This window comes from Ammospiza caudacuta, chromosome Z (genome assembly GCF_027887145.1).
Source record: "Ammospiza caudacuta isolate bAmmCau1 chromosome Z, bAmmCau1.pri, whole genome shotgun sequence".
NCBI lineage: Eukaryota > Metazoa > Chordata > Aves > Passeriformes > Passerellidae > Ammospiza > Ammospiza caudacuta.
In genome coordinates this window covers 16,633,180-16,648,277 of record NC_080632.1, presented here as the reverse complement: position 1 = coordinate 16,648,277, position 15,098 = coordinate 16,633,180, and the positions used below count along the sequence as shown (strand labels likewise).

The window sequence follows — 15,098 nt, the reverse complement described above, 5'->3', positions numbered from 1 at the left end:
AGAAGGCTAAGTTGTTCCCATGAGGAGTGTTTCTAGTCCTGGCTGAGTCCCTCCATGAGGGGAGCTAGGAGAGACGGTCAGTGTTTAACCCCGGGCAAGCACCGCTCGCCTGGCTGAGCCTTCTGCGCTGCAGAAGGGCCCACATCCCACAGAGAAACGGCGCCACTCCGCGCTTTTGGTGGTGGGAAGGAAAACAACAAGGGGAAAAAAGGGAAAAAAGAAAAATATTCCCGCCTTCCAGCTTTGCAGCAGCCCCACTCTGCCCGCATTACAGGCAACACCACCTCCCTTTCTCGTAAGGCGAGCAAAACGCCGCATCAGGCAGGGCCGCTCCGCGGGGGGACGCGGGGGGGGAGTGGGGCCGAGCACTTCCTGCTCATCGTTACACAGCACTTTTCCAACCTTCCTGGGCTTTGCTTTCTTCCGCTGCTGCTGCCGGTTACCCCTCGCAGCCGGCAGGGACGCACTCTCCCCGCCCGGCCGGGGCTGCGAGCGCCGCCACCCCTCGCTCCCCCCAGCGGGGCCCCCGGCGACCCCGAGCCCCAGCAGCGCCGTGGGCGGGGGCGCGGGGGGAGCGGCAGGAGGCGGGTCGGGCCCCGCGCATGCGTGGCGCGCCGCGGCGCTGGCCATAAAAGGGCGGCCGGGGCGGCGCGGGAGACGCGCTGGGACGGCGGGAGGCGAGGGCGGAATCCGAGCCGAGTGCGGGAGCGAAGCCCTTGGTTCCTTGCCTTTACGCCACCGACCCTCCTTTCCTAGCCGTCGCCGCTATGGTGAAGACCGTGGGCAACCTGGTGAGTCCGATGGGCGGGGCGGCCATGTCCTTTCGCCGTGCGAGGGGCGGACGGCGGGACGAGCATCCCTCCCCGGCGGGCGGGCAAGCGGCGAGGGAGCGCTGCCGGGGGCAGCGAGGCAGGCGGGGATCAGTGCTCGGGCTGCCCCGGGCTCTCGGGAGGCCGTGGCCTGCGGGAGATGGCGGGCGAGAGCCCGTGTGCTGCCCGGGCAGGCGGAGCCTGCTTCGCCCATGCGGCGCGAATGGGGAAAGCCGCGCGGAGGGCTCGGCCAGAGCGGAGGAGGGGAACAAAAAACTGCGCGACCTGAGGCTTCGGGGAGTCGGCATGAGCAGGGGGGTGATGCAATTTCACGTTATGACGGGCCGTTGCTCATCGCCCTTTAAAGTCTTAAGGAAAACGTTCCGTTTCTCAAGCGGACAGCGGCGTACTAGAGCGGCAGGAGGAGAGGACGCAGTCTCAAGCTGCGTCAGGGGAGATTTAGGTTGGACATCAGGAGGAATTTCTGAAAAGACAAGGTGATTAGGTGTTGTAATGGGATTCACAGGGAGAGATGGTTGAGTCACCGTCCTCGCCGATGTTTAAAGAAGAACTGGAGTGGCACTGAGTGCTGTAGTGTGCGTGACAGTGTGGTGTTGGGTCGCAGCTTGGAGCAGCTCAATGATTTCGGAGGTCTTTTCCAACCTAACTGATTTTGTGATTCAGTACCTTAATTTCGCGGTCCTGATTTGCCTTATGTATTCCTAGTGTGTAGGGGCCCAGGCGGCTTTCTTGGAGTTTGGCCTAAGTTCTGTTGCATTTCGGAGCAGGACATAATGGAAAAGTTCATCCATTCTTGACTTGAAAGGAGCTGCTAGAGCCCATTCCCCATACTTAAACAACAGGAGTTTCTGGCATAAGATGTTATGGTGCTTCTGACATATTCACAACCCTAATGCAGCACATCACTGTTTGGATAGTTCTGTGAATGCAAACACATCTGTGGCTCTGAGATACAAAATAGTAATAAAGCCTAGACCGACACATGGAGAATACCCTGCTGGTGATGAAATTGCATGTGGTCTTGTGCACAGCAGCTGATGTGGTTGATAGACAACAATAGAGTTTTTGTTAGCTGTAACTTAGAAACCCAAGTCTCTAAAAATATTATCCATGCAAACTTAGCAAGCTCTTTATTTCAGGAAAAATCCTGTTGGGCTAGTCTCACCTTTTTGAACTTGAAATTTGGTGCAAGTATCAGTTTGATCTCATTTTGAGGCATCTGCATGTGATGCTGTGTGAGCATCCTATAAGGCCCCAAAAAGTTGCTCAACAAGGTCTTTAACAGGGCTTAGAGTTGTTCTTGTACTCTTAAGTTAGACACAGGAGAAATACCGTCAAAGATATTCTCAACAGGTCAAAACAACAAAAAAAAGACTTTACTGGCGACTTTAGAGAATCAGGGAACTTTGGCAAAAGGTTTAGTGCAACATTCAGTCAACATAAAACACTTCTCAAAGCCTCTTGGCCTCTTCAACTTAGCAAACTCTAAATTTGTTTGATTTCAAGTTACTTAAAAATTCTGTGAGGAGAGAATTAGAAGACAAAAAAGAAAGAAAAGGCATTAAAAAGGGCACATGTAGCTACTAACTGCTGGGTCCCAGTGGTGTTCAGCTGATAGAAATTCCAAGAGGAGGAAGGGTCAAGACATATGCTAGCAGCACGTTTGGCCTTAAATACCGCTTGCCTCCAGTGTGCCCATGACAGGCGGACGCCGTGTGTCTGGGATACGGGCTCTGGGGATGGCGGGTGTGGGCAGTGCGCTGCCTCCCCAGAGCCAGGCCGGACCTGCCCCTTCCCCACACATCTGCACCTCAAATTGTTTCGAGACCTCAGTCTCTCACGCATCCAAGTTTGTTTTCTAGGCTTGCTCTTCTACAGTCGGTTCACTTTAAAAATGAAAGGCATGTCAGACCTCTCCCACTGGACCGCAAAAGTGTTGGTATCTGATACATAAATATACAAACTAACACTTGTAACCACAGCTCGAAAACCGGTGAATGCCGGAAGCTCCTAAAAAGGAACGAAATGCCTTACCATTCAGGTCTTGGAGAGAGAATGGCGTGTGAATTCCAGAACAACCTGGAATTGTTGTTCTGCCTTGTATTCTCTGTTTATGGTGGCACAGAAGGGGCAAACTTTTGGTGGAAGGGTCGAGGTTTTTGTTACACACGGGAACAGGTTAAACATGGCAAGTCAAATCTGGCTCTGCTCTAAGTTAGCTAGGCTTCCACTATTGTCCTAGCTATGAGCCTTGTTTAATAGTCTGCTGTAGTTAAAGTGAACTTTGGTTACGCATTCATAGACAGTGTGAACTCAACAGTCATGCTGACAACAGCATTTTAACATCAGTGACACCCAGAGTATTCAAGCACAGGGCAGCTGGGATTTCTGGATTAATTCTGGTTTTCAGTAAAACAGGTTTGTATTCTTCTCAGATACAAAGGGGAAAACCCATTCTTGCACTGTCTGCACTTCTGTGAGTGAGAGCTAGATAGAGGTGGCCCTTTTCCCTGCACACTTCTTCAGAAGCAGACTAGCTTCTGAAGAATGTCTGCTTTCAGGGTGCTTGATGATCCCTCTGTAGTAACTGCTGTAGCACTACAGAAGGAGCTGTATTGGTCGTTTTTTAGTGGCCCTGAGATGAGTAACTAATGTAACTTGTAAGAGGGTTTGACCATGGGACATACTGCCTTTTATAGTCAAAGCTAATGGGGTGTATAAACTTAAAAAGCTGGTGTGCCAAAACTTTCCTCTTCATCCTAGCTGCCTCTCTTGTTATTTAAGTTAAAGAAAATGATGAAAAATTACAGCTTTTGCTATAAGTGATAATTTTAGAAGTGGCCTGTGCTAGGGAGTTCAGGCAGTTGAACCTTTGCTTTGTTTATGCTAGCTTCTGCATTTAAAAGCCTCACTAAATTACATAGTAACCATTGGCAGTCAGCCGATGATTGGGCAGTTCAAGGGTGACTTGATATGTATTGAAAATAATGTTTACAACCAAGCTTTAATCAAATAAGCCAGATAGTGTGGACCTGTATTATCTGTTGCTGAGGGCAGCAGACTCCTCCTTTCAGCACCATCTGAAGGAGGCCAGCAGCCTCCTTTTTGGAGCCTTACCTGGTGCTGGGAACCTCTGGGCCACTAGAGGCTTTCATTGTTAGAGCTTCTTACTTGGCCCTTGGGAACAGATGCCTGCTACCAATGTGTTTGTTGAAGGTAGCATGCCCTTTTCTGCTGGACGACAATACAAGTAAAATGGGGTCTTGTGTGTGCTCAGAGAGATTGTAGTTAAATATTTAAGGGAAAAACAAACAAACAAACCCCCAAACCCCCCCCCCCCAAAAAAAAAAAAGCATCACCACAAAGAACAAACCAATATTGACCAGCATGCTAGCTGAGGTTTTCCCCAGTGAGCTGCTACCTGGAGAAAATGCTGTTTAACAAAGCATGACAAATAGTCTTGTGATGGGAGGTTCCCCTTCTGGTAACAGAGATTATTTAGTTTTTCATAAAAAAGCTTGTCACTTTACAGTTAACATTAAAGACAACTAGTGAAGTCAGTTGGACTGGTCAAGCAGCTTGTTTTTGTTTTGCGCCTGCTACCGTCTTCCCCCAGGGAAATTAAGCTCACTAGAAAAACCTTCAGAATTTCTCACTATTTCAATATTTTTTAACTCGCAGGGGTAACACCTTTGGACCCAGCATCTTATTTCACTGTCCTGCAACAGTTTTGGCTGATAGTAGAGATAATTTACAGGATAACATCTGATTTGTAGTGAGGACCAGGTCACCAGTGGTGAATGATATATGTGACCAGCTGTAATTATGATGCTGTCCCACTTTCCCTTTGTTCTGTGCAACAACAAACCTCAGGTGTGTGGCCATATGATGAACACATTCCAAAGCTGGCTTCCTTTTACAGAATACAGTAATTATGCAGCTGGACAGGAGACTTAGGGGTTAAAATAGGATGGTCTAACTGGCAGCTGTGGAAGTGGATTCAATAGAGTGGTGCTCTTACAGTGGCAGATGTCTGAGAAGCTATACCAAAAATCAGTAGCAGGATTTCAAGGCCAGAAGAAGTGAAGCTTGATTGAGGAATTTATGATATAAGTACTGGGAGGGAGCAGTGAGTGTGGATTGCTGTGTGCAGGAACACTTAAACATTGTAGGTGGGAATGGGCACAGGAATGCATACTATGTCAGTACAGGAGTAGAGAAACCTAGGGAAAACTTGACCGTTCCTGTCTCTTTCAGAATGAGAGTAGGTGGTGTGGAGTGTTACTATTGGTCTTGTAGCAGAGTAGACTGTGACTGTCCAAGATGCAAGGATAGAAAAACCACCATGTGCCTCTGAAGAGAGCTGTGTGGGAGGGAAGAAGTCTGTTAACAGGGAGATGTAATGCTGAGTGTATTTGAAGTTACAGGAAGCTGTGAAGACTTTCACATAGGATTATGCATACATAAGAATGCTCATGCAGGATCTCTGCTTCTTTGTTAAATATATTCATGTCCAGTTTGACTTTGGCTCCTCATCTGTGTGGCATTCTTTGGCTTACTAGAGTCAAGTTGCAACTTACTGTGGCTGATTGCAGAAGCAGGTATGAATTAGTTAACCCCTGCACTGCAAAACCCCTGTGTATGTCTGGCAGTAACCATTCTGCTTTCAGTCAGCTGTTGCTGACAGGATTCCAGTGCTTTGCTCCATTAAGCTGGGAGGGACTAAAGCAGCTCTCTTTTGAAGTTTATACCAACAGCTCTTCTGAAGCTTGATTGCCAAGACAACAAAGTTGAAAATTACTTACAAGTGACTTGTACTTTCTTTGACATAGACAGTATCAGAATGTAGGTGATCAACACTTTCTGTTTCTGCTTGAGATATTTGTTTGCCTTTTGCTAGGATGCAAGTATTTATTGCTTTTAATGTCTTTCAGTTCTATTAAAGCATTCACTTTTTGACCAGCAAAAAGGAGTAATGGCATGTAAGATGTTTAGTTCCAAGAAATATTGTCCAGAGATGATTTGTGTGACTAAGTGCAACACAGAGTGGAAGACTCAGAATAAGTATTGGATGTTTACTTGTGTAGTCTGTATGTGTAGCGTTGCTTTGGCTAATGATGTCAAATGTGGGTTCACTTGGCAAAATAACTATCCTATGAGGTTGCTTTCAAAAACATGCTTTAGAATAAAACACACAGTATTATTTTAATGTTAGCCATTGATTGGAAATGTCACCAGAGTGGATGACTGTACAAAGGTTTGTGTCTGTCCTTTCCAAATTCTGCAGATGAAAGTCTGTTCCAGATGAAGATGAACATCTTACTGCCAAGATGAAATGAGAAAATGGATTATAAAATCTCTAAGGATCATTTTTTGGGGATAACACAGAGCTGTCAGAGTTGAGTATCATGAGTAGAGAATTTCTAGCTTGTTTCCACAATTCAGTGAGTTTGAGCATTGTGGTTGTTTTCTAATTGGTGAGACATAGGACACTGACTGCTGCTAGCACCAAAAAAACCAATTCATACTGAAGCGCAAGTGATGGTACAAATAACCCAGTTAAGTGTTTAAGACTTGCCATAATGATTAGTGTGTTAGGTCTGAGAGCAAGCCAGCACTGGGATTAGTCTTGTATCATTTAGGAAAGGAGGGGGAAATAATCAATGTGTTCTTTTTGGTTTTTTTTTTTTTTGTAGGTTGAATTTCAGGCAGAACTGCAATCTGCTGGTGAGAAGCTCATAGTAGTTGATTTCTCTGCCACATGGTGTGGACCATGCAAAATGATCAAGCCCTTTTTCCACGTAAGTAGTTTTTCTGGGTTTATTTCTGCATTAAATTTTATATAAATGTTTGTGTTCCTTGAACATGGAGGAAAGTTCTTTTGCCTTATGCAATTTTAAGTCTACCAAGTGAAATAGACTGACCATTGGTATAGTTGGGAACTAATATGAGGTTTAGCTTTTGTCCTGGTGCCTACATTTTGGGTACATGGAGACCTGCCAGTTGCATTGCAACCTTCTGTACACTCAATGTAACTCCTCAGCTGTGTTTAGGTGGCCGTGTTATCTCATTCTAAGGTATGAGAAGCTGTAGCATCTTTGGGTGATTAGCTGAAGGCTGCAAGAGAAGGCCTTCCACCTATGTCTTAGCATATATTGGGTCTTTGTGGGGAGAACGTATTTCCACAGACTCCTCCAGAAACAGTCGGCAGCAGAACAGAAAATTTTTGCTCTGGTAGTAAAAAGCTGCTTTAAGATGATAAAGCATGTTTCATTAGCAGTTTAAGCACCACTAGCCTTTCCATTTATATGAATGCATCTTTTCAGGAAGCTTTCCTGGGACACTGTAACTGCATAGTTCTTTTTATTTCTTTCTAGAGTTTGTGTGAGAAGTATGGTGATGTGATATTCATAGAAATCGATGTGGATGATGCCCAGGTAAGGTCCGGGGATGGTCCTGAAGGAGGACAGCTAAAGACTTCCATGCAAGTGACAGCCAAGAATTCAAAATGTCTTCATGCATTTTGAATCAAAATCTGAAACAAAACAAGAGTTTTGTTAAAGTTAAAATTGAAACACAGGGATTTAGCTAGAAAGTTTGTTCTGTTCAGGTGTTCCCTGCAAAAAAATTAATTCTATCTGCTGGTTGTCAGCACTCTTCAAGTCCTATGGCATGTGTTGGATAACTTGGAAGCAATGACCCTTTATTTTGGGAGGGAGTGTTGGTCTGAGGTCTTAAGCTGCTTTGATGCAGTCTTCCTTAAACCTAATGGTTCACAACCTACTGATCTGTCTGGTCCCTCCACTGCTCTTGGCACTTTTTCCTCTTTCATTAAAAATTAAATTAGGTCTTGAATTAAGTGCAATATAATGTCTGCTGTATTGCAGTTTCAACATTGTCTAATAGGTACTTGAAAAATATCACATGGAAGCCCAAGAGTTGCCATCGGGCTCTTGAGTCTTACAGGCCGACATCTGTTTTGATGTGGAAGTCTGGCTTTTTCCAAGCACGGAGTACAGGTTAAGGTTTTTGCTATTGCATTAATTAAGTATTGAAGAAGAGATCTTTAAGGCTTACTTCAGGCGGATGTTAACACTGCACTGGTTTTGCTAGTGATGAAATAGCAGAAGTTCTTTTGCTTTGTCTTGAACAGCAATGGCTTTACCCCATCACCTAAACAGAAGTCAGCTAGAGTGGGTTCTAAATTTAGCATACTTAAGAATGCCCAGTTGAAGATGTTTTTTTTTTTGTCTCTTCCAGGATGTTGCTTCACACTGTGATGTGAAGTGCATGCCAACGTTCCAGTTCTACAAGAATGGAGAGAAGGTAAGCTCTGTCTTCTTGGAACTGGAGCAGGCAAAATATACACTTGAAAGAAGATTGGGAGTGTTGGACTGCTTAGTCTGCTTTCTCTTGATTATGTCTCTATGGTACCACTAGCATTAAGGCACTCCTGAGAGCAAGCATCTTAGTTACATCTTAGTACATTACATCTTAGTACCACAGCAGATGTAACCAGCAGTTAACTGGTGATGCAAACTGCGTTGTTCACAGGTAGGGAACTGAGTTAGTTACAGGTCAATCTTACAGACAATTTCATGAGAGACTGTGGGGTGAGATGTCTGTGTTAAGACTGCTTAGCACCCTGTCCATCTGCCTAGCACCCTGCCTTTTACTTGGCTGGTGTTTGTTATCTGGGTGCAGCTTGTGTTGAAGAGAGAAATTACTATAGGTGCCTATGGAATCCTGCCCAAACAGAAGTCTCTAACCTGGTTGAGGTTATATACAACAAGCAGCTGTTTAGTTTATTTCACAGAGAGGCTGTATAACCTTTGATGTGAAGGTCCTGTCCCTGTTTAAGGACTGAGCAGACCTCTTTTGTCTGCTCTGCCAAGAGATGGATGAGATGGGATGCAGATTGTGCTCTGACAGCACAGTGTGCTGCCTGTGCAGGGTAGTTTGAGTAGCTCTCTGCATGAACTTGCTGAGCTGATTGTGTTGTCTTTGGGCTTTTAGTATGCTAAGCAAGCTGAAGGTAGGCTTTTCTGAAGGAAAACAGTGCTCTGGGTGTAAGTTTCATGGCACCTTGGATAGTTGAGTGTCACAGGTAGGGTGACTTTCAGCACAGTATGGGGTCAGTATGAACCTTTGACAGTTCTGTTAGACTGAACTGCAACTTCGTGATGTCATTGGAAGAATTGTGATTACAGTGTGATAGTCAATATGTATTGAGCAAGCAGCTTCATGGCCTGTAGTCTGCTCTCTGCCTTCCATCCCTGTAGATACAGGAGGACAGAGCTGCAGTTTTTGAGACAGCAGATGAATGTTGCCTGTCTTTCTGCTCTATAAGTTGCAAGAAGATCAGTTCTCACAGGAGAAGCCAGGCACAGGAGTAGGTCATTTGGAATAGTCCTTCCAGAACTTGATTGGTAGGGTCCTGAGTAACTCAAGGTGACTTTGAGCTGCCTTTGATATGTGGGGACCTTCAGAATCCCTTCAAGCCTCTTTTTGAGTCTAACATAATACTGACCCAGGATTAATGGTAGTCTGGAAGTGAAGTTTGATAGTCTTCTGTCTCAACTTTTGCGTGAGTTGAATTGAGTAGGAAATAAATATATGAACATCTGCAAAATACTCTGTTTTGAGAGTGGGAAAAATTTTAGTTTTTAGCAGAGTTTAATAGGTGTGTATGTGACTGGATGCTATGCAACTAATGTTAAGAAGCATTGAATGCAGTTCTAAAATCAATCTCTCTTTACAGGTGCAGGAGTTCTCTGGGGCCAATAAAGAGAAGCTGGAAGAGACCATTAAAAGTCTACTCTAATCTCCAGCTATGAAGACATTGAAGTGTGACTGCTTTGGCTAAATTGCAGCCTGCAACTTTTCTACTTAAAAAAATAAACAAGCTAGCTAGATTAAATGGTGCAAACTATCTTCTTGGTCCATGTATATGAGTAAAATAAAGTATAAACTCTTCACTTTTGGGTATTGTTGTGTGTTTAACAAAAAGCTTAGTCATTTCATAATGTCAGGTGAGTGTCAGGTTTTGCTGTGTTAAAAGAGTACTGTCTGTGTACAAAAACTTGTCAAAGGCAACCTCATCTGTTGTTGGCTTGGGAGCCATGACAGTTGCTTTAGGAGGAGTCTGCTGCCACCCTACTCAGATGGCAGTCACTATGCTATAATCTAGTTTACAAATACCAAAAGAGGAGTTGGAGAAAAGAGAGTAGTCACTGGGTGGGATACTTCTTTCTTTCATTACATCTTTTTAGTTAAAAGATTTTTTTAAATATTTCAAGCTGCATTTTAGAGTTCAAAGCTAATAAGACTTGTCCTTCCAGAGCATTATACCAATCCTACCATGGAAGTGCAAGGTAGGACTTGGACTTGCTCTTTTTGCCTTTTTAATTTGCCTTGCCATTTGTATGTGTACCTTCTGGTTCTATTAGTAAAGAAGTGTGTTTAGTCTGAGTTGGGCTGCTTTGTTCCTAGGCATTAGTCTGGAACAAATGACTGAAGAAGTAAAACTTGTAATCTTATGGTGAAGAGAATTATAGATTTATGTACTCTTGTAATTTTCTTTTGATTGCTCTGTTGCACTCTCAGAACACAATTGACACTGTGTTGGACAGTAAACTGGTCTCTGTGGTACTCCAATCTTGAATCAGGCTGTCTGGATGAATGCTGACTTGCCAGCCTTTTTATACCTGCCATTCACCTACTCTTGGCACTGTAACCAAGGGAACAGTGTTTTTTCCACTGTATCAAAATGGCTTCCTTGCTGGCTTGGATGTCCTGTATAAAAACTCAGTGAAGAAGGGAGCAGGGCTGTAGCTACCAGTGAGTACAGCTTAGTGAGCTGTGCTGCTCACTGAATATTGCTCATGGAAAACCTAGACTTCCTGCTGCATATGCAAACAATGTGGAATGAATAAGCCTCTTGTCTTTGTGGTAGGAAACTCACCCATGACTCAGCCTTACACTCACTTCACAAGTATGCATGAATTTTTTGATGACTCTGGAGGACTGGGGGCCTTGAACAGCTTAATGTGTAAGTTCCTAATTTGAAACAAGATTTTTCTAGTCCAAGAAGTGGCCACACCCTTTACTTGAGAGTGAGCCATCAAGGCTCTTTTTGGATGTAAGTTCTGAGTTGTGATTATGCAATGAGAAGAACATGGAAAAATGTTTTCCATCTAGTTCTGGCTATTTGACTAAGAGAAGCGCAGTTGCATGTTTGAACTGTTCAAAGGTAAATGGGAAACCACTATCCCAAGTGGTGGGTGCCATGAACAGACTTGTGAGGAGAGAATAAAATGAAGCTGTAGCAAGAAGGCACTATATGAACACACACTATCTGCAAGCAGGCATTGCTTTTGAAAGCAGTTTCTGCATGGCCTACTTAATCCCTTTGGGCAGTAACTGTGAACAAGAAAGCTTAAAAAAATTCCTGCTGAAAGTTCCAGATGAAGTTCAATAAGAGGCCCTGGCATCCTGCTTCATTCTTAAATAATACTGAAGTGTGCTACCACATACAGTATTTCTGCTGAGGCAAGACCCCAGACAAGGTTGTTGCAGGGGAAAAGCGCGGTCAGTGGTGCTTTGCTGCTTGTGTGTGGAGTTTAACTTAATACTTTGCTTAGTTTTTTAGTAAAATTATACTCGGCAGTAGCCTTGGACAATCCAGGTGACAGTGACTGGAAATACAAGTTGTGATTGGAAAAACCAGAATAGCTGGAATATCTCTTGTGCTGAAGCAAGGGCTGCAAAGCAGTTCTTAAAAGGGCAGTGAGTTCAGCTTCCTGTGCTGCAGTATATTCCCCTCCCAAGAACTGGTATGTAGGCATACTGTGATGAAAATAACTTGCATAGCCTAATTTCAAAGAGGTTCTTTAAGGCTTGGCTCTTTGAGGAATATGCAGTGAGGATTTCCATGTTAGGTGAACTTTCTTTTTAAAGGAAATAACACATAGTCCTCAAATGCAGAGTTATACCAGCACGTGACTGTAGTTGGTCCTCGCCATTACAGGTGATGGAAAGCAAAGCCTATGCTTTGTTTTGGTTTTATGTAAGGAGCCTGGGTTCCGGAAAGCAAAGCCTATGCTTTGTTTTGGTTTTATGTAAGGAGCTTGGGTTCCTAGGAACCCTGGGAGGAGAGAACCCTAGTTCAGGATGGGAACTGGCTTGAATCTTTCAGCAGGCAAGGTGTGTGTTTCAGTCTTTAACAAGCCTAGGTATAGCAAATAAACGTTTTGTTCTAAATGGAATGGGTATGAATATCCTTGCTAAAGCCTAGGGCATATGCCCTCCCACAAGTATTAAGTAATAGAGAGCTGGCTAGGTGCATTTTTTCGTTTGTTTTTCTGTGTGAAGGTGTGAGGCTAGTATTGCTGTGTGCCAAGCTGTTACATGGTTTTGCAAGGGTTCCTCAGGGTGAGAGAGATAGACGAGAATCTTGGCTTCATGATCAGAAGGCTGGATTTATTAATTTATGATATATAATACGTTATGACTGTACTAATATGAATAGAGAGAAAAAAGTTCAGAAGCTGCTATGCTAAGAATAGAATAGGAATCTAAAACCAAGAGAGCTCTCTGTCAATCTGTCCCAGAGAGCTTGGTCCTGTGATTGGCCCTTAATTGTAAACATGGAACATGAGCCAATCACAGGTGCACCTGTTGCATTCCACAGCAGCAGATAATTATTGTTTACATTCTCTTTCTGGGGCCTCAGCTTCCCAGCAGAGGAAAAATCTCAAAGAGAGGATTTTTAGGAAAAGATGTGACACCAGGCAGTAGCACAGCATTCACTCCTTCATTAAACTCTGTGGTCTGCTTCTTGCATGAACAGCATTAGCTGCTTTGATCCAATGATCTGCAAAGATGCCTGTAAGAGGGAAGTGGGTAGATACCAACTGACTTGAATGTTTGGTAGACTTGATGTACATGGCAGAGAAAAAACAACATAGAAAGGTTTCTTTTGGGAATAAGGGTTTCAGGAAGAAGTTTTGCCCCTCAAGCAATGACTGCAGTCTGTCATTTGGCTGTGAAATAGCTGGGATTTGTCCCCTGCTGTCAAACAAGAAAAACAGGATGTTTTTGTCTGCAGGCCTGTTATATAGCTTGCTTATAATGGGCTGGCCAACAGGAAGAGAAGTACTTCTTTGAGTATAGCAATTAAAACACATAGCTGGAATAATTAAGCTTAATGAGAGAGGACTAACATGAAAGGAAGGGCCAAGAGGTCACAGTGAGTGGACATGTGAGCTGTGCTTGATCAAATTGCAGTGGCATAGTGACACTCCTTACCTTCATCCAGGGGTTCTGAAAGGGCTGTGTGTCAGGCATGTGAGGTGCTCAACCACTCATCTCTTGCAGCAGTCAACCTAACTGCAACTACAGCTAGCCATCTGCTTTCCCTTCTTTCCTTGACCTGAACAAAGACTTTAATTCCCCTCTGGAATGATTCCAGTAAGAGTATTGGTAATAATTTCAATGTTTAATTTCTTAACTGTTCATACATTATAACTAGCTGGATCTACCAAGCTAAAAATTACATATTTTTTTTACCAATGACAACTGGCATAGCAGCTCCTCTGTGTTGTGCTCTATTGACACGCAGCTTTCAGCCACCAAAGGAATTGGCTTGAGGAGCATATTGTTGAAATCCTTGCTGGATTAACTCTGTTGTGCTAGTCCCTGGCCCTTGGTGAAGGGTGGGAGAGTCTGAGACCTGGTGAAGGTGCAAGATGCTTTTTCCCATATGAAGGAACAGATGCTTTTGTTCCTTTCTCGCTACCACTATAGTTTAGAGCTTTTATTTACACTCATATCACAGAGGGCTTGGCTTTGGCCATTGGTTAAGTCCCCTTTGGAGCTGGCTGTCACTGGGTCTATCTGATGAGGTGGCAGCTTCTAGTCATCACCAGAAGCCACCCCTGAAGCCTCCCCAGTAACAAAACCTTGGTAAGAATAAACTAGGTGAGTTTGAGAAACTTGGAAACACCTCAGGAGATAGTGGAGATGAACATCCACCTGAAATGCAGTTTTTCCTCCTACAGTCCAGGTTGATAGACAGAAAAGGTGAAGGAGGCATGAGAGCTGCACAAAGTTCTATTTCTACCTGCAGCTGACAAACTCAAGCTTGTGCCATACAGATTACCACAAGGTGGCCACTGCTGTCTGTGGGTTTTATACAGTGTGTGTACACAGGCAGGCTCTGTGAATGCCTTGTGTTTGTACCTCTCTGACAGTGCTGGGGTGATGGCTGTACCTTGAGGCAATGGGCTAGAAGGGAATGCATGGGGGAAGGTGGGTTCCTACTATCCTGGTGGCACCATCTGCCTGGCTTACAGGAATTGAAGTGCATTTGTCATGGATGTAACAGGGGTATACACAGACTCTAGGGAGTGGTGAAGCTAAGCATTAGAAGGCATAGGAGGAAGAGTTTTAGACTAGGCTTGGGTCATCTCCCCTCTACTTGAACAAGGCCATGACATTTGCTCAGGGGGAGAGCAAGGACACACACCATGAATAGTACTGTACCTGTTAATCCTGCTGATAAGGAAAACACAATGGGCAGTTGTAGCACTACTCTGCAGGGCTGCTCCAAAGGAGGCTGAGCCTACACTGAGCTAGTGATGATGGGTTGGGGATAGGGACAGGAGGGATCTCCCTATACGGTAGGTAGTGGCCAGCAGCAAGCTAACCTGTCTGGAGCAGATGGTGGAGGTGAACAATTTAAGTAAGGGGTCATAGGAGCAAGATAAAAGCAAAGGATCAGAGGTATGGCTTGCTTGCTCCAGTACAGGCAGAGGTGGTGGCAGATTTAAGGTGGGATTTGATCTAGCTGGGGAACAGATCTCACCTCATAGAAATGGATGCTGTGGCTGGGCCATGGTGTGTCATGACCCTTCCTGTGGGCACTGACCTGGGGAGGACTATGAGAGAAACTCATCAGGCAGCAATGGATTCCAGGGATAGCTCCCTGGTTTCAACAACCCACGGCCCTTTGCAACAATTCCCAGTGCTTTCAGAGGCCACCTTTGGTGTGGCAGGCCATGGTGAACTCCTCAAGGAGGTACCCACTATGTCCTGAGCTCAAACAAGTTATTGCCACCAGCCCCAGTCTGATGTTGCTTAGGAACAGGACAAAAAGTTATGCATTTATTAGCCTGGTATAACTCTAGAGACTGCTTAATTTAGCACAGGCAAGCATAAGGCGTTAAGCAGTTAAACCATGACTCTAGAAATAACTATATGTATAAA

At 44.5% G+C, this 15,098-nt stretch overlaps 1 protein-coding gene across 1 annotated transcript; it reads left to right on the top strand.

Annotated features, from left to right (window-relative positions):
- The first annotated feature begins 616 nt into the window (after positions 1–616).
- Positions 617–9,808, top strand: LOC131571331 (thioredoxin). The gene is made up of 5 exons (XM_058824020.1): positions 617–791; positions 6,527–6,631; positions 7,208–7,267; positions 8,091–8,156; positions 9,592–9,808. The coding sequence occupies exons 1-5, from the start codon at positions 768–770 to the stop codon at positions 9,652–9,654; spliced, it is 318 nt and encodes a 105-aa protein (XP_058680003.1). The 5' UTR covers positions 617–767; the 3' UTR covers positions 9,655–9,808.
- The last annotated feature ends 5,290 nt before the right edge of the window (positions 9,809–15,098 follow it).

What these genes read in the sequence shown, in the direction of transcription:
- LOC131571331 (XM_058824020.1), top strand. Translation starts at nt 768, where the DNA reads ATGGTGAAGACCGTGGGCAACCTG. An exon ending in TGAAGACCGTGGGCAACCTG is followed by an intron (nt 792 to 6,526) that starts GTGAGTCCGATG and finishes TTTTTTTTGTAG; the next exon opens with GTTGAATTTCAGGCAGAACT. An exon ending in TCGATGTGGATGATGCCCAG is followed by an intron (nt 7,268 to 8,090) that starts GTAAGGTCCGGG and finishes TGTCTCTTCCAG; the next exon opens with GATGTTGCTTCACACTGTGA.